This window comes from Malania oleifera, chromosome 2 (genome assembly GCF_029873635.1).
Source record: "Malania oleifera isolate guangnan ecotype guangnan chromosome 2, ASM2987363v1, whole genome shotgun sequence".
Taxonomy (NCBI): domain Eukaryota; kingdom Viridiplantae; phylum Streptophyta; class Magnoliopsida; order Santalales; family Ximeniaceae; genus Malania; species Malania oleifera.
In genome coordinates, this window is record NC_080418.1 from 22,069,089 (window position 1) to 22,088,380 (window position 19,292).

Sequence of the window (19,292 nt, forward strand, 5' to 3'; positions counted from 1 at the left end):
AACTATATAGTTAATAGGTCAACTTAAGATATGACTTCCACTAAACCAACAAGGTTGGTACAATAGAAATTTTGAGCACAATTCAACTAAACACAACCTAGATATGACTTCCACTAAACCAACAAGGTTGGTACAATAGAAATTTTGAGCACAATTCAACTAAACACAACCTATGAGAGCGCAATTCAACACTATGTACACCTGTATAGTTAACGGGTCGACTTAAGATATGATTTCCACTAAACTAACAAGGTTAGCCGAGCACAATTTGCCCAAACCTGACCCATGAACACCCCAATTAAAAAGTCATCTTCAAGCCCAAGACCAAAAAACATGGTCACCCAAATTGCATGCTATTGAGTAGTAAACAATTATGGGATAGAATATTTGCTTTCATCCTTCACATTTGCTTCCATATCAGACTATTTACATCGGAAACAAATGATGCATAAACATGTGACATCAAACAAATTTAAAAGGATGAAATTAAAAAGAAGACATTAAGGAAAAAGAAAAAGAAAAATCCCACCCGCAAAATAAGCTTCAAAAGACACGAGAAAGACACTAAGTTTCATGTTACATGGGTACAAAGCTTTTAGGTAATGTTACACTCTCTAGAGTCTCCAGTAAAACTTTCCTCAGAAGTGGCATCACCAGGTGTGAACCTAAATACATAAGCCCCGCCTTCATCTTCTCCCTCACCATCTGCATCAGCTCCTCCCTGTCTCCTTTCAATGTAAGCCATTGTTTGCCTACCCTGCAGCCTCAATACATGCATGATAACATCAGGCGTAAGAGTAAGTCGTGAGTCCTCCCTGCCTTGCCTGTTCGCCTCCATTATCTGTTTCACACCCCAGCAAAAACAAATAAGCCACAGAAACTTGGGGTACTCGAAGTAATCATTTCCTACAAGCATACATCCAGTCATACACAACACACACACACACACACACACACACATGGATAGAAGAGACACAGAGAGCGCCCAGACTGTACCTCTTCTACATCATCAGGCAATGGTAGTGTGTCCTCTGGCATGGGAGCCCAAAGCTTTACAGTCTGTTCTATTCCACACGAGGCAAGAACAGGCATAAATGGATGGGGTTCAATATGATTTGCTATGTACTGATCGCCAACCATCACATGCACAAGTTTAGCCCCCTTCTTCTTCCACATAAAAATATGGCCACAATCAGATCCACTCAAGACATACTCGTCATTTGGTCCGAAGAAACTCACCCCTTTAACCGTTCGTGAATTTCTGTGCCCCAAGTAAGCTTGTGCATCATCCAGTTTTTGTAGGTTTTCAGATGAGGCAGCCAATGGGGAGGAACCCATCCCCATGTTCTTCTGAAACAGATATACAAGCTCATCATTGTAAGAGACAAGGAGTTCGCTAGTGTTGGAGTAGGCCAATCCTGTGATGTGAACATCCTCAGTCCCAATCAAGTGATGAGGACAAAATGTGTTCACAGGCATGTCTGAATGACTTGATGCATCCGAATGGTATTGTCTTATGTCATACACACGGGCATACTCATCTGAACCTCCTACAGCAAAATAGTTGGGATTTCTTGGGTCAATCACAATGGACTTCAACCTTACACTGCTAGAAGGATGCTGCTTGTCTTTTGTGAATGAGGAGCAAACAAAAAGCTTTGTAGCAGAATTATTTCGCAGATCAAACTGAAAAGGGAAAAAAGGGGGAATCATCTGAAACTAAAAAGATGTCAAAGTGGAAGCATCAGCAACAAACAATTACAAAATTGACCTACATGCTGAACAAAACCATCATTGCCACAGCTATAAATTATGTAGGGGCTTCCAGGCTCCACAGCAAGCTTGTAAACATTGCCTAGGTGCTTCCCCAACCTTTTTGTACAGACTTGACCGCTCTCTGAGACCTGTCCAAGCCTCACCTGAAAAAGGAAGGAATTTATGTACAATCCATGCTACAGAGAAAAGGGCATCACAAATAGATTCATCATGTGACAAGCATGCTCCAAAGCAGCTTAAAACCCAAGGCATGGACACAGGAGGAACAATAATCAAATAATATATGTATTTCTATAAGTTAGTCCATCTTATTCCACCTATACGGTTAAAAAAAATTCTTATCTTTCACCTTATCCCATTCCTACAATAAAAAAACTAAAAAAGGTCAATTTTTTTTTTTCACTTTAAAAGACACTATGATACCATTATAAAAGTAGGAAAAGTAGGTGCATTCTGGCAAATTCACTGCATGTACAAGTCATGCCAGCTAGTTGTCTAAAATTAACTTCTATTTCAGAATTCTGGGCTTATCTATAAGGATCAGAACACGCCACAGAAAGTCCAAGGTATCATCAGTTGTGTTATTTTCCAGATGTTGACTCAGATCTGCACGTAAGGTGCAAATGTGCTCTGGTGTCTAACTCTTCTGATGTCTAAAAAACTAAACCACAACCACAGGGCCACAGTTAAATTATTTCAGCATTAGATTTTTTATTCTTATACAGCACAGGGTAGTATTAGCTGTCTAACACAGTATAATTGATGACAATGTTTCAGTAACATAAGGAAACTTCTCCAGAAAAACTTCTAGGGCACTAGAAATATGTCCAGTGTTTTTCGTTTTTTGACATGTCCTTGCTATTTAATTTTCAAATCACAACCGTATAAAAGTAAAAAGATGGTATCCACAACTTTATACTAGCAAGCAAAGCAGGAAACTTACAAAGTTTCAAAAACATATAGTTAACTAATGGACAAGATGAAAAATCTGATGAGATGATTACAAGAACCAAACCAAGCCACCAAGCTCAAATTCATGGAGTTTCCAACAGCTTCAATATATTTCATTTTATTGAATGCCTAAAAAACCAACCCAATTATTGGAACTACTTGGGGTTGGCTAGATGGATCCTCTTCCTCTGTTCAACTAGGGGCAAATTAACTAAGAGAGTAAGATGATAAAAATAGAAGGGACCATTGCATCAGCGCATGATCAGATGCTAAACTATAAACTTATAAGGAAAAATACACTCCGAGGAAAAAAACCAACTACGAGAAAAGGTCACTAAATCAGCACTTCTCAATCAACAGAGAAAGATATTCTGAATAAACAATAATGAAGAAAGTGAAAAATCTTGTACAAATTCACCTGACCATCACCAGAAGAAGTTACTATTTTACGATCATCAGTAAATGGCATAATTCTAGTCTGGAATATGTTGTCTGAGTGCCCTGAAGTATATGAGAACCGCTTAGTTTCAGTAGCCCAATCCCAAAATATGACTTTTCTGTCGTCTGAACCCGACACAAGAACCTCACCAGTAGAATTAAATTCTACTGTATTTACACAGCCCTCATGACCATTTAACTTCCCATAGAGATTGATTCGATTCACAAGAACCTGCACCAGAAAAGTGACCAAAATAAAGCGGAATCGATCCTGATAATAAATTCTCAATTTCTAACAAACTAAAACTTTGATTACGTGGTTCATGGGATGTCTATTCCTAGGAATAGAACTGCCATAATATAAGGATTGATAGCTTACAAAGAAGATATGTTATATTCATAAAGAAAATGACAACAAAATTTTTTATGGATGGATAACATGGAATAGACAAAGGAATGACAATTTTCAAAAATTTCCTAACAGGAATCTAGGGGATGACTATTCATATTCTAATCCATGTTGGATGAAATAACACTAGCTTTTGCATGGTAACTTATTTATAAATGATTATATCCCTTCACAATTTCTACAACATTCTCATGTTATTACATTCTATCCTTAGAATAGATATTTTGTAAACCAAATGTAACCCAAATGTAGAGAGACTTCTACTTCCTTCTAATATAATTAAAACACAAATTCACAAAATGAATCCAAACTTCCAACATATTCATTCTTCAATGTACAACGTGATAAGACCCTAGGGTTTTAGCATGGAGAAATTGGGAAAATTTTAAGAAGGGAAAATAGTAAGAGAAAATAGGATTTGATCTCTTCGAGGGGATTTGCCTCCAAATTAGCCAAAGGCTATGAAATTATGTTATTGCTTGGATGGAAAAGCCTCCTAGGGTTACATATATATATATATAGGGTAGAGAAACTTACTCCTATTAGGAATGTAAAATATCCCAATCCAAGTCCTTAATGGACTCAATCCCAATTGATTTGGGAATCCTACCACATTAAATAAAAATCCCAACATCAAATAGAATTCATTGGGAATCATAATAGATTAATAAGAAAACCCAATTGATTCGGGAATCCTAGCATTCTCACCTCCTTCAAATCAGCCTTGTCCTCAAGGCTGAGCAGCAATAAACTCTAGGAATCTTTCCTCCAAGTATTGATAAGTTTCCCAAGTTGCATTTTAAATGATAAGTGAGACCAGTGAACTAAAACTTCTTCGATGTCTCGATTTCAAAGTTTGACCACCTCGCGATCCAAAATTGCTTGTGGCTGTACTTGAACCTCACCCGTAGGTAACATCAGGCAAGTGGCGCTGCATAGTAACTTGCTTCCCTAACTTCTTTTTGAGGAAAGAGATGAAAAACTGGTTGTACCTTAGAATCTGTTGGTCAGTCAAGACGATAAGCAACAGGGTCTATATGTTTTAGGATCTTATAAGGCCCATAGAATCTAGGAGACAATTTCATTGAAGAACGAACAGTCACAAATATCTGCCCATAGGGTTGTGGCCTGAGAAATACCAAATCTCCTACTGAGAATTCCCTTTCACTATGGTGCTTATCAGCTTGCTGTTTCGCACGAGCTTGAGTTGCAACAATATTTTCCTTGAGGAGCTGAAGCACTTTGTCTTGATCATGTAACTCCTTGTCAACTTGATCAACTTTGGATGATCCAGCTGAACACCTAGCGAGAACAGGAGGAGCTCAACCATAAATAGCCTCGAATGGAGTCGGTTTGATGGAGGGATGATAAGTGGTATTATACCACCATTTTGCCCATGGAGTCATAGCACCCAATCCTTCAATTTGTTGCTAGCAAAGCAACTTAGATAAGTCTCCCAAGCACCTGTGAACAACTTCAGTTTGCCCATCTAATTGTGGATGATATGCAGTGCTCATATTCAATTGTGTTCCTTGCAAACGGAAAAGCTCCTTCCAAAAGTTGCTGGTAAGGACATTGTCACGATCACTGACAATAGACTAACGAATTCCATGCAACTCGACAATTTTCTCAACAAAAGTATGAGCAACACTTATAGCAGTATAAGGGTGCATTATGGCACAAAAATGAGCATACTTTGTGAGATGGTCCACAACAAAAAATATAGTAGACTTACCATGAGAAGATAGTAGTCCCTTAATGAAATCCATGGAGATATCGGTCCAAGCTTCTTTCGGAATAGGAAGAGGCTGAAGAAAGCTTGGACTCGCCACGGGCCCCTTTCTGTCGTTGACAAATATCACTTTCAACCACAAACTTTTTGATTTCATCCTTCATTCCCTTCTAGTAAAATTCTCGAGGAATACACTTGTAGATTCTAAGAAAACCAGAGTAACCTGTAGCCAGTGATGCGTGTAATTCTTGCAATATGGTTTTCTTGTGGTCTAAATCAGGCACTAATAAAATCCTCCCTTTATACAATAAGTTTAAATAGTCCCAAAGGTAAGGAGGGACTAAAGTTGGCTCTTTTTGTAACTTTTAGATCATACCTCTAGACTCCAGATTTTGCCACCATTCCATCCTAGTTTGTTCAAGAGTAGGCAGGTACAGAAATAGCTTTAAGTACAACTCGTTCAGGAAGTCGTGCGAGTGCATCTGCTACCACATTCTTAGTCCCTTTCTTGTAAATAATCTCATAGTCATAGCCCAACAACTTAGTGACCCACTTTTGTTGTTCCATGGAAGAGATTCATTACTCCAAAAAATACTTTTGACTCTTGTGATAAGTTCAGATTTGGAAATACCGACCAATTAAATATGGTATCACTTTGTAACTGCATGTACTATGGCTAGCATCTCTTTGTCACAACCAAACATGTCGATGTGGAATGAAGAAAGAGCCTCACTCGTAAAAGCAATAGGGTGTCTGTCTTGCATTAAAACTGCACCAATGCAAACTCCTAATGCATCAGACTCAATGATGAACACCTTGTTGAAATCTAGCAGGGCAAGAACTAGTGCGGTGGATATTGCATGCTCAAGCTTGACAAAGGCATTTTCAGTTTCCTCACTCCATTTGAATGCACCCTTTTTTAGTAGAGCGATCAGTGGAGCGCCAATTTTTCCATAATCCTTGACAAACTTGCGGTAGTAACCAGTTAACCTCAAAAAATCCTCATACCATTTTGATTATTTGTGGAATAGGCTAGTTTGTCATCACTTGTATTTTAGAAAGGTTAGAAAGGTCAACTGAAACACCTTCTTAGGAAACAATATGCCCAAGATATTCCACATGCGATCCAGCAAAACTGCATTTAGATTTCTTGACAAACAAATGGTGCTCATGAAGGGTGGTGAGCACAATTCGCAAATAACCTAATTGATCTATAAATCAATATATCATAAAAAAAATATGAGAACAAACTTACATAGGTAACGTCATAAGATGTCATTCATGAGACTTTGGAAGGTCAAAGGCGCATTGGCTAACCCAAAAGGCATAACCAAGAACTCGTAATAGACATCATGCGTTCCAAATGCAGTCTTCTAAATGTCATCCTTGTGCACCCAAATTTGGTGATAGCCTAATCTAAAGTTAAGTTTGGAGAATCGCTAAGCACCTCCCAACTCATCTGACAATTCATCCACAACAGGGATAGGATATTTATCCTTCATAGTGTTCTTGTTCAGTGCTCGATAATCAACACAAATCTGCCAAGTGCCATCCTCTTCTTCACTAATAAGATAGGAGAAGAATATGGATTTGACACTTAGTTGAATTATGCCTGCATCTAACATTTCTTTCACTTTCTTTTCTATTTCTAATTTTTGAACATAAGGATTGCGATAAGGATGAATATTAGTAAGGACACTGCCTGGCAATAGAGGAATACGGTGATTATGTGTTTGCTGAGGTGGCAATCCTTGTGGCTCTGCAATTGGTTAGAAAATTCTGAAATAAGAGAGTCTAGCCCTTCATCCTAACCAGATTGATGTTGTAACTTTGGTGCTCAAAATTTTACCAAGCAACCATGTCGCTCTTTTTTAAGGAGCTTCTCCATATGATGACTTAAAACTGTACCGACCGACATTACCACAATGTTTGCCTTTAAGAGTAGCTGTATGGAAATGTTTGCCTTTAAGAGTCACTGTATGGCCATTCACGGAAAACTTCATAAGCAATTTACAGAAAGTTTTAGTTATATCACCTAAAGTCCTTAAATCATTCAATACACAAAGCCACTTCATAGTCTTCTAGTGGCAGCAAAAAGAAATCAACATACAAGCCATGGTTTTGCATAGGAAGTTTAATCGTCAGACAGTTGCTCTAACATGTCAAGGTCCTTCCATCGACAACCTTCACATCAAACTTTTCACATTGCTCCACAAAATAGGCTAGCCATTTAGCAATTTTACTGTCTATGAAATTATTAGTGTTACCCATATCAATTTAGGAAGCCACTAATTTTCATGGTTTAACGATTAGCATAACCAACCAAAGCATGAACTAAAGAAGTGATAGATTTATCATTATCATCAGATTTCATACCTTCTTGATCAAAATAAGGGGGTCATCCTCGACCTCTTCACTGGTTCAATTATCAACAGTTGTCCCTTTTTGCAGCAGTGCCCTCTATGCTAGTTTTCATCACAATGCCAACACAAACCTTTTGTCATTCTCTCTTTAAGTCCCTCTTGAGTCAATTGTTTGGCAAAAGGATTGCAAGGAGCAGGTGGTGTGATAGTGCTGCTGACATTCTGTTTGCTAATCATCTTGTTGGAGCAACATCGTTCTTCTCCCAACTTCTCTTCTTCTAATCGTGCAAAAGAAATTGCAGCAGTCATAGTTTGTGGCCGATGTACTTTGACCTCACGCAGAATTTCAAGTAGGAGACCTTCAATAAAAGTACCGACCAGTTGGCTTTCATTCCAATATTTAGTCCTATTTGATAGCTGCTCAACTATGTCGAGTACTCCAAGATACTGCTAGTTTGACTTATTTTAGCAAGCTTTACATTGATATTCTCATATCCAGTGGGCTCAAATCGGACAAATAATCCAGAAACAAATTTTGCCCAAGAAGGCATTCCACAACGAGTCATACCATTGAATAGCATCACCATCTAGACAAATAGAAGCAACCTCAACTTTAGATATTTCTGGAGTGTGGTGAAAGCAAAATTATTTTTCAGCCTTAGAAACCCAAACTATAGGATATTCCATTGAAGAAATTCCACCTTCATACAAGAAGGACCACAATCATGCTCTCCTTGGTAACCTCCTTTGCACATATACAGCTGCTCCCCACGATTAGCTGATGTAGAAGCATCATCTTCTCTCTCTTTGTGGGAAGATGTAATGAGTAGTTTAGAGAGCGATGCCTGGATCTCTTCAAATTGAGACTTAAACATATTGCTAAATTCAACCATTAGCCTAGCTTCATATGAGACTGCTGAATTTTCTGAGGCCATTGCGTATGAGTGAAGATCAAGAATTCCAAGATCTTGCTTTTGTTGGCAGATTAACGACATCCACAAGAAGCTAGCTCCGATATCAAATGATAAGACCCTAGGGGGTTTTATCGTGGGGAAATTGAGAAAATTTTAAGGAAAATAGTAAGAGAAAATAGGGTTTGATCACTTTGAGGGTGTTGGAAATATAAAAAAGGAAAAATATTTACTAATAAAAATGCAAATACTTATCAGAAGCTGAGGTGTGGAAAGACCACTATCCTTAAAGCCGATTTCGCACCTATAGAGAACATTTCTCGGTGCATATAGCCATTGCACTCAACCTCCAAGATTACTCAGCTGGCTCGGTTTTATGTGCACTCACAAGTCACAAACACCAGAATGATAGGAGATTTAGTGTCATTTAATTACCCAACAGAATATAAATCTCAAGAGAGAATAGAAGATAGAGTTGTTTAGGAAGAAGAAAAATGTATCTTGAAATGAAGTTGGATTACAATTTATATAGATAAAATTAAGTATAACTTCCAACATCATAAATACAAAATATTCAAGTAGTAGTTAATATTTTAAAAACGTTAAAACTAATATATTAAATTTAACGTATACTTAATTAAAATAAAATCGATGACTGTTATATAATATTTATTAAAAAAATAGTTTTTAATTTGAAGCATCCAACATAAATATCAACAATCCCCCATATGGTTCAAATTAAAAAAATCAAAGAAAGATAATAATCAACAATGGGTAATTACAAGATGTAATGCATTGGGTGGCAATACCTTTCGGTTTGAATTGAACTTAAAGAAAATATGTTATGAGTTACAAGAACTTGGTGAATATTAAATTCTTGAACCAAATTCTTTTAGCGTAACACTATAAACATATTACTCACATAACATCTCTAGACACAAAACTCATGTGAGTTAGTACCAATTGGCCATGCACCATACCTGGATATCATGAGTGCTCTAGAAAGTTTTAGCCCAGTAAACTTTCATAGGAAGCGACCCAACTTCCACACTTACATAGGTAAATTCATCAAGTGTGTAACTGTAACTAAACACACCACCTAACAAAGGATATGAATTTATTAAGAGATAAACTCAACCTCACAATCGTTACAGTTGCACCATTCAAAACACCATAAGAATGATCAAAACAAATGATAGTGCTCACCAAACTACTCAATGACTTGCTATTACCCATTGAACCTAATTCATGGGATCTCCAATCACATAGGTTGGGTTGCCATCATTAGTAGTTTATGTTAAGGGCTTAAGACACATTCCCCTCAATGTTTGTTTTCTATTAGCTTTTTAGCTAATCCTTTGGTTAAGGAAATCATTAATCAATAGTTGTTTCTCAATTCTCATGTTTTGATCATATTGATATTAGATACCCCCACATTTTTGTGATTGCACTAATAATAGCCCAATTTGACCATTCAATTAGTTCAAGTTAGTCCACAAATATACTAGCCAAAGCTAATACTATGGCTGTGTTTATCATCCACTTGGATAATGCACCACAAAAAAAAATAATTTACACACCTATGTGTGTTTACACTTTAATTTCTCCATGCCATTTTTATGGCTAAGTGACTTCATCTACACACCATTGCTTGCTTCCATGTATTATGCCTTATTTGCCCCTGTTAATTTTCCTCTCAAAGACATAAATAACATTAATAACAATCATGGAGCATATATATATATATATATATATATATATATATATATATATATATATCTCCATGCCATTTTTATGGGTAAGCGACTTCATCTACACACCATTGCTTCCATGTATTATGCCTTATTTGCCCCTGTTAATTTTCCTCTCAAAGACATAATAACAATCATGGAGCATATATATATATATATATATATATATATATATATATATATATATATATTTACATATTATACATCATCACACATTTTCATAAATGAACAAGAATACCGAAAAAAAAAAAAAAGGCACATTGGATACCCCCACAACTAGAAATAATCAATTTGTGTGACTTATGAGAATTCACCTCATAATAACAAATATTATTAAAAAAAATTATCACAATGGAAATCTAAGAACAAAAAAACACCCGATAAATATGCAACATATTTGTACCTTTCGCATAAGTGAAGGCCGCATAAGACATCTTACCAACTAGAGAAAATTCTAACTTCAAATCATTCGGCGTGTTGCTTTCCAATTTCCTTATTTTATGATCTCATTGGAAACAAAGTTAGGATTAAATGGTTACACAACAAGGACGTGTAGATATGGTAGGTTGCTATGATATGTAGTTGGGTACTTTAGAAGGTATGCAAATTTAACAGCTATTAAGATGCAGGCATGTGCAATTATGGGTATTATGAAAAAGTCCAGGGTATTTTTGTCAAATATAATGTCTTACAATCTTAATGCATTAGAACTTATATATATAATATAAATATGTATTATTAATATTCACCTGAAAATGTGAAATTGCTTTGCCTTTGAGACTTAAGTCTTCATCAATATGGAAATTGGTTTTGCAGAAGCTCCTGTTACGCTGCCTTTTCAGCATAAAAAATGTAGTTCTTTGGTGTTAACAATAGTGAACTAGAAAACAATTGTTTGAAGTCTTTTTGTTTGCTTGTTTTTTTTTTTTTTTTTCTCTTTTCTTTAGGATTATTCAGCAACACTTCCCCTCAGAGATTATAAATTTGTTATCATAAAATAAATAATTTAGGCGTCTTATAAAATTTGAAAAATTCCTTCTAGAGATGTATGCAAATACTAGACTTTACAAATTTTAAATTAAGAAGATAGAATCTGCTAATATTGTGTTACAAATATCATCTAATATCTTTATAATAAGCATTAAGACAGCAAAGTATTACTAATGTAAAAAACAACTTAGTGAGTGTACAAGGGAGTTGAATTATTTGGTATAGTGACATATTATAATTCATTCGTCCCTAGAAATTAAAAAACTTCTACAATTAGGTGCACATACTAAACCTCATCCTAAAACTCCAATTTTAAGAAAAATAGAATGTATTTCAACTTGGCGACCTCCATTAGATGTAATGTCACTCATGTTTAAATTTAATGGATAGAATGACGGATACTTTAGTAATTCATAAATTTCCCATTTATGGCCAATTTTGACATGCAGAATCAGCTTTAAGATTGTTGGAAATATTATAGAAGAAAAAACATTTATTCATAAAATTAATATTAAATAAAATACAAATATTTATCAAAAGCTGAGGCATGGAAAGACCACTATCCTTAAAGTCGATTTTACGCCTACAAAGAGCATTTCTTGGTGCATATAGCCATTGCGCGCACAACCTCCGTAATTACTTAGCTAGCTCGGTTTTGTGTGCACTCACAAAAACCAAAGCAATAGGAGATTTAATGTCATTTAATTACCCAACAGAATATAAATCTTAAGAGAGAATAGAAGATAGAGTTGTTTTGAAGAAGAAAAACGTATCTTGAAATAGAGCTAGATCACAATTTATATAGATAAAATTAAGTATAACTTCCAGCATCATAAATACGAAACGTTAAAGTAGTACTAAATATTTTAAAAATGTTAAAACAAATATATTAAATTTAACATATACTTAATTAAAATAAAACCAACGATAGTTATATAATATTTATTAAATAGATAGTTTTTAATTTGAAACATCCAACATAAATTTCAACAAAGGGAATCCGCCACCATATTAGCCAAAGGCTATGAATTATGTTATTGCTTGGATGTAAAAGCCCCGTATGGTTACATATATATAGGGTAGGGAAACTTACTCCTACTAGGAATGTAAAATATCCCAATCCAAGTCCTTAATAAACTCAATCCCAATTGATTTGGGAATCCTAACACATTAAATAAGAATCCCAACATTAAGTAATCCTAACATTATATAGAATTCATTGGGAATCATAATAGATTCATTAGAAATCCCAATTGATTTGGGAATCCTATCATTAAATAGAAAATCTCAATTGAATTGGTAATCCTAGCAAAACACAACTATTTATATCATTATTAGAAGTTCCGCAAAGAATCATCTGAATCTATTAAACACTTTGAAATATGTTTAGAGACCAAAAAATATTGGAAAAAAATTATAAAGAAACAACAGGATATTGTTTTCAATCAATGTATTTACTAGAAAGTGTAACCATGTGACAACTGACCAACCATTGCATCGGAAACTTTATTTGCCTCCCTAGATACATGAATGATTTTAACTTCACCAAACTTCTCTTAGAGGCCTAGTATATATTTAATTATTAATAAAACCCATAAATTCCAACTGAATACAATATATCAATATTCAATAATACTTTTGAATAGCACTTACTACAAATCTTCTTTATGCCTTTATTATGAATTGTAACCATTGCAGCTTGCTTTTTTTTTTTTTTTAGGGTAAAAAAGGGCGGCACCTCTTTTCTTTATTAGAAAACCCCTCACTTATGACGGAGGAATACCGTGGTTTTAGCAAAACATGCTACAAACAGATAAAACTGAAACATAACAAAACGAAACGAAGACAAAAAGACACATTAGACTCTTAAATTAGGAAGACCAATTTTTTCAAGGCGTATCATGCCTCTAACTAGACAGGGTAACAAAGCAAACTCCAAATATCTCATAGTGGTTCCTTCCTCTCCCTGATGAGCCAATAAGACTGCAACCTCATTTCCTTCTCTGAATTGATGAGCCAATAAACCCGTAGCCATTGCAGCTTGATACACTGCGCTCAGGACTGTTGCTCTTCTAAATTCATGGTCACTATGGTAACAAGTTTTTCACCCTTGCCCACTCAAGTGGTTTCTTGGTCTAAACCAATAGACTCCCCTCCCCCCCCCCCCCTCAAAAAAAAAAAAAACGCTTGCGCCCTTCATGTAGCTTCTGCAAAATATTCAGTCCTCCTCCTCCTTCCTCCTCCTCCTCTCTCTCTCTCTCTCTCACATAAAAAACAGGTCGCCACAACAATCACCACCACCACCTTCTGGCTTCCGCCATACCCCTCATGTTCCTACCTCTCTCGCTCTCTCTCTCTCTGCTCAGTTGCCTTGCAATCGCCGCCACCACAATCACTACCACCACCAGCCACCTTGTGCCACACCCCTCATGTTCCCATCTCTCTCTCTCTTGCTGCTATCTCCTTCTTCTTCTTCTTCAAATAGAGGTGATATTTTGATTCATCATTTTTATATTTAAGAATTTTGTATGTATTGAATGATTTATCGCTATTTCTCTTAATCAATCATGTATCTCTATTTTTTGCATGTTTTATTTTCTTAGAGCTGCTTCTAATTTCTCCATGCCTGCTTTCATATTTTTCTTTTTTACTAAATATTTTTCCTCATTTGAGCTCCTATATTGTTGTTGTTTAGAGCAACTAATTTGTACACTTTCACCTACAACATAAGTGTTCTTTACAAAAGTAGTCTGGGAAGGTTAGATCTCCTCGAAAAGTAGTCTGGGAAAAGTCTCCTGTAGGTTGGTTGAAGCTAAATATAGATGGCTCTTGTAGAGAAAATCCGGGTTCTTGTGGTGGTGGTGGTATCATCCGTGATTCATCAGGTAATATTAAGGTCGCTTTCTTTGAAAAATTTGAGTTAGGTACTAATAATGAAGCGGAGCTGTAGGCTCTTACTAGTGGTGTTTGGCTCTATAAAGAGTTGGGATATCAGAATATTTGTATTGAAAGCGACTCGGAATTGGTGATGGGTTGGATCACTTCTAGAATTTGCACTTTCTGGTACTTTTAGGACTTTTGGGAAGTGTTAGGAGGAGGAGCTACAAAGCCTTCAGTTCTCTATAAAGCACCAATTTAGAGAAGGTAACCAAGTGGCAAATTACTTAGCTCGTCAAGGCGAGGGAGGAATACGAGGACATATTTTGTAGGTGATGTGCTACCGAACAAAATGAGAGGTCTTATTCGTATGGATAAGATGAGTATTCCAAGCCTTTGTATTTAATTGTCATCATTTGTTTCTCCTATGTTTTCCACGATTTTTTGTTTTGCAAGTAGTTGACATCAGTTTGCAAGTGTTTTGTTTTTTTTGTGTTTGTTCGTTTTGATTACTTTTGGACTTGTTTAGTTTGTATTAGGTGGTTTTTGGTTCAGGTTTTGCTATGTTTGTTTTGGTTTTGTAAATCCCTTGTAACTTGATTGTAACCACGGTTTTCCTCCGCCATAAGTGAGGGTTATCAATAAATTTCGGGTTTTCGTAAAAAAATAAATTAATTAATTAATTAAAACAACAACAACAACTTTACAAAATATTGCTAGTGGATGATTATGAACAAGTGTTCTTCATTAATGTAAAACTTCAGCTTATTTCACAGAATTTGTTACTTTTATGTAAAATGATATTCACCAGTAACTATTTTTTCTTATTTCACCATGGTTGTTGGCTTCGACAAAATCCACTCCTAACGGGCTGTTTCTATTATGAAATGAATGATTCAGTTGAGCCTTTTTCAGGGGATTCTTGGATTTCAAATATAGTAATGCAGTGTAATTTTTTTTTTTCTTAATTTTATACAAATGATGGTTTATGTAATTTCTTTTTTGTTCATGTGTGGTGCTTAATAGTGCAAGGAGAAAGGGCAAGAAATAGTGTTAGGATGAGAACCTAAGCTGCTTTGGCATGTTGATTTTCTTTTTTATTAACTTTAACGAGCATTATTTGGTTTGTACTAAAATTAAGTAGAGTTTATGTTGTGTATACTTGCACACGTGCACATGTGATTGGAAATTTTCTTTGATTTAGTCCAACTACATTTAGTTAGGTTGAGCAAGGTTTGTATAATATTTATTGGTTTATTTTGTGAGATATGTTTAAGCAAATCTTGTAATGGAAACTTATATTGAATTACAAGAACTCTAAATTTGAAATTTGCATTTTACTGAATTACAGAGTATCCACAACAACAAAAAAAACAAGAGAGATGTACCAAAATTTTCATGGCTTGACACAAATTATTACATATTTTTGGTTTATAAATAATCACGAATTGGTCTATTTAATTTATTCTTCATTCACAATCCCGTGTGTCCCATGAAACAAGTTAATAGTTAACAGTATAATAAAAACATAATTTTAATATTTTATGTAAAGATTAATTAGTTGAATTGAGCAACTAGCTAACAGAATAAGAGAGCAAAAAAGAGAAGATGAAGAGAAAAAGGAGAAGACGAAGTTACTTTTATGCTTTATTGTTGTTCTGTTTCAAACTTACAATCTTTACAATAATATTCATCGAAAAACATGCTTATTGCAGTACTTAAAAAATGAAATGATCAAACATTCCCAACATCTCACGGTCTTTACTAGCATGAATTTAAAGATACAATCCAGAGAACCCAAACACCATAATCAAATCAAAAACAAAACAAAGCAAAAAGCTAAAGCACACCCGTCGGATTAACAAAGAACGAAAATTAAAGCCTCAATAGTGGAAATGAGCATACTCACATCATTATCAGTCAAAGCGTGCCGCGAAAATCAAACGAAAGAAATTTTAAATCACGCATATGATAATCATATTAAGACAGCCAAAATAATAAAAACCCAAATTAGATCGATCTAGCAGAGGAAATTAACTAAGAATCTAAACCTCTGAAGCAGAGATTCCGCGGCTGAAACATCTAGGATGAGTAAAACCGATTTCTCTTCTGCAAGTCTCCGCAAAACCACCGCCGAAACCCTTTACCAGAGTCGCCATTTTCGCAGAGCTTCACTGGATTCAGAGCTGCTCCAGCCTTCAACGGCTGGATGGATGAGCGAGCGCGTGCGCGCACGCGCTCGCGCGTGAGAGAGAGTGAGAGCGTCTGCGTGTCTGATATACACAGGACGTGGCCTCTGGTTGCAATGTGGAGAACGGTGATTTGGTGATAGCCAGGTTGAGAATGGATAGTATGATTTAATGATCTGACGGTCGAGATGAAAAGTTGAGCTGTAAGAGGATTTGACATGATTTCATTTTATTTTTTTTACACAATTTTTATTTTGCATTTTTAATTTGTTTAAAGAATTATACAACAACAACAACAAAAGCCTTAGTCCAACTAGGTGAGTCGATTATATAAATCATTTTCTGTCAATTTATATAAAAATAAACCATTTATTTTGATAGATTAAAGATATTAAATCATTACTCATTATCTCTTCCTAAATTATTTTAGGTCTACTCCTACCCCTTCTACTGCTCTCCACAGTAACTAAGTCACTCTTCTTCACAGGTGCATTATGTGGCCTACATTACAAGTGTTCATATCATTTGAGTCGTCTCTTCCTTATCTTATCTTCTATAGGAACTACACCTGTTGGGAATTAACAACAAATTCCCAAAACCTGTGAGAAACAAAATAGAGAAAAAATACATGTTAAAGAAAAAACACAATCACACACACAAGACAGTATTTACGTGACTCAGTAATTTTGCCTACGTCCACAGAGTTGCAGGGATTTCATTGTTATCAAGAAGAAAAATACAAAGAGTGCGGCAGTACAATGCTCTCTCTCTCCCTCTCTCGCGAAGTGTGACCACTTACCCTAATCACCCAAAAATAATCATTTTATATGTTGCGCATAGGATTACGAATAGACTACAAAATGGGCACAGGGTTCCATGGACAAAGCCTTAGGATAGAAATCTCTCATTAAAGAAAAATCGAGTCATCATCTAGATTTAATGCAATTAGGCTCCACAAAAGCCCAACAAATCTCCCACTTGGAGACTAGTTCAATCACCAATATCAACTGTAATCCTCCAAATGAATAATCCCTCATCCCTGCAACTCATCCTCCTGTCCTCAAGCTAGAAGACCAACTGAAACTGCACACAACTTCAGCTTCTCAATAGTGACACCCTTAGTCAACATGTCTACCGGGTTCTTAGATCCATAGATGTTCTCAAGTATTACCAGCTTATCTTCAACAAGGTAATGGACAAAGTGGTATTTTGTCTATATATGTTTCGAATTTGAATGAAAAACCAAATTTTTGGCAAGAAAAATTGCACTCTGACTGTCACTATGTAGAATGTCCATCTTTTGCTTCTTACCTAATTCGTCTAAGAAATCATGTAACCAAATCATCTCCTTTCCAACTTCAGTTGCTGCAACATACTCAACTTCTGTAGTAGACAAAGTAACAATCTTTTGCAGATTTGAAGCCCAAGATATATTTGTACCACCCAGAGTAAATACAAACCCAGTAGTACTCTTTCTACTATCATTATCACCAGCAAAATCAGTGTCTACATAACCCTGCAGTTACAAACTTGCATCTGTGAAGCAAAGACATATATTTGATGAACCCCTCAGATATCTCAAAATCCACTTGACTGCCTCCCAATGCTGCTTTCCTGGCCTACTCATGAATCTACTCACAACTCCCACTGCATGTGCAATGTCTGGCCTTGTACACACCATAGCATACATCAAGCTGCCAATCGCTGAGGCATAGGGCACCTTGCTCATATGGTCCCTTTCTTCTTTAGTCTTCAGTGACTGTTCCTTACTTAGTTTGAAATGACTACCCAAGGGTGTGCTCATTGGTTTAGCTTCATTCATGTTGAACCTGTTGAGAATTTTCTTCACATACTCTGACTGTGAAAGCTTTAATGTACCATTAGCCTTTGTCTCTAATGATTCTCATTCCAAGGATTTGCTTTACAACTCCTAAATCCATCATTGCAAACTGTTTTGACAATTGCTTCTTCAGATTATTAATCTCTTCAATGTTAGACCCTACAATGAGCATATCATCTACATATAATAGTAAAATGATGTAAGAATTGTCAAAGAACTTAACATAACGACAGTGATAAGCTTCACATCTCTTGAACCCAATTTTATGCATAAAACTATCAAATTTCTTATATCATTGTCTTGGAGCATGTTTTAGCCCATACAGGCTCTTTCTCAGTTTGCAGACTAAATTCTCTTGTCCTTAGACAATGAACCCTTCTAGTTGAATCATGTAGATGGCTTCCTCCAAGTCACCATGAAAGAATGTCGTTTTCACATCTAACTGCTCAAGATGTAGATTTTCTGCAGCCACCATTCCCAGTACCGGTTTAATTGTCGACATCTTCATAACTGGAGAAAATATTTCTATGAAGTCAATGCCCTCCTTCTGCTAGAACCCTTTGACAACTAATCTGGCTTTGTAGCGCTTGCTACCATCATGTTTGTTCTTTATTCTATATACCCACTTGTTGTGCAAAGCCTTCTTCTCTACTAGCAATTCAGTCAGTTCCCATGTCTAATTCCCCAATAAGGAATCCATCTTATCCTTCATGGCTAACTCCCACTTGCTTGAACTTTCATCCTACAAGGCTTCATCATAACACTCTGGCTCACCACCATTAGTCAGCAGGAGATAATTTATAACAAGTGAATAACGCTGTGGATGTCTAATGGTCCTGGAAGATCTACGGACCACAGCTACAGGTGTATTCTGATTTACCTGTGATTCTACATTTTCCTTATCATCTTCACCCCTTTCTTGGACCATACTTTTAGTCAACTCATCTAAGTTAACAAACTCAAATTTCTTCTAATCTATCTCTGTGACATCTGACACTATAGTTGACCTGTTCTTGTACATAACCTATTCATTAAATATCACATTTCTACTTTAGATGATTTTCC

The 19,292-nt window shown here is 35.8% G+C and overlaps 1 protein-coding gene across 2 annotated transcripts; it reads right to left on the reverse strand.

Annotated features, from left to right (window-relative positions):
* Positions 1-376: 376 nt before the first annotated feature.
* LOC131148477 (protein ALTERED SEED GERMINATION 2) lies at positions 377-16,528 on the reverse strand. 2 transcript variants are annotated; one of them, XM_058098174.1, is made up of 5 exons: positions 16,250-16,528; positions 3,146-3,397; positions 1,776-1,919; positions 997-1,686; positions 377-841 (listed from the first exon to the last, which is right to left on the reverse strand). In XM_058098174.1, the coding sequence occupies exons 1-5, from the start codon at positions 16,355-16,357 to the stop codon at positions 596-598; spliced, it is 1,440 nt and encodes a 479-aa protein (XP_057954157.1). In that variant the 5' UTR covers positions 16,358-16,528; the 3' UTR covers positions 377-595. The 2 variants fall into 2 exon arrangements, with proteins under 2 accessions (XP_057954157.1, XP_057954158.1); XM_058098175.1 differs by lacking the exon at positions 3,146-3,397.
* Positions 16,529-19,292: the final 2,764 nt, after the last annotated feature.

What these genes read in the sequence shown, in the direction of transcription:
- LOC131148477 (XM_058098174.1), bottom strand. Translation starts at nt 16,357, where the DNA reads ATGGCGACTCTGGTAAAGGGTTTCGGCGGTGGTTTTGCGGAGACTTGC. An exon ending in ATGATGGTTTTGTTCAGCAT is followed by an intron (nt 1,687 to 1,775) that starts GTAGGTCAATTT and finishes TTCCCTTTTCAG; the next exon opens with TTTGATCTGCGAAATAATTC. An exon ending in TGCCTGATGATGTAGAAGAG is followed by an intron (nt 842 to 996) that starts GTACAGTCTGGG and finishes GGTGTGAAACAG; the next exon opens with ATAATGGAGGCGAACAGGCA.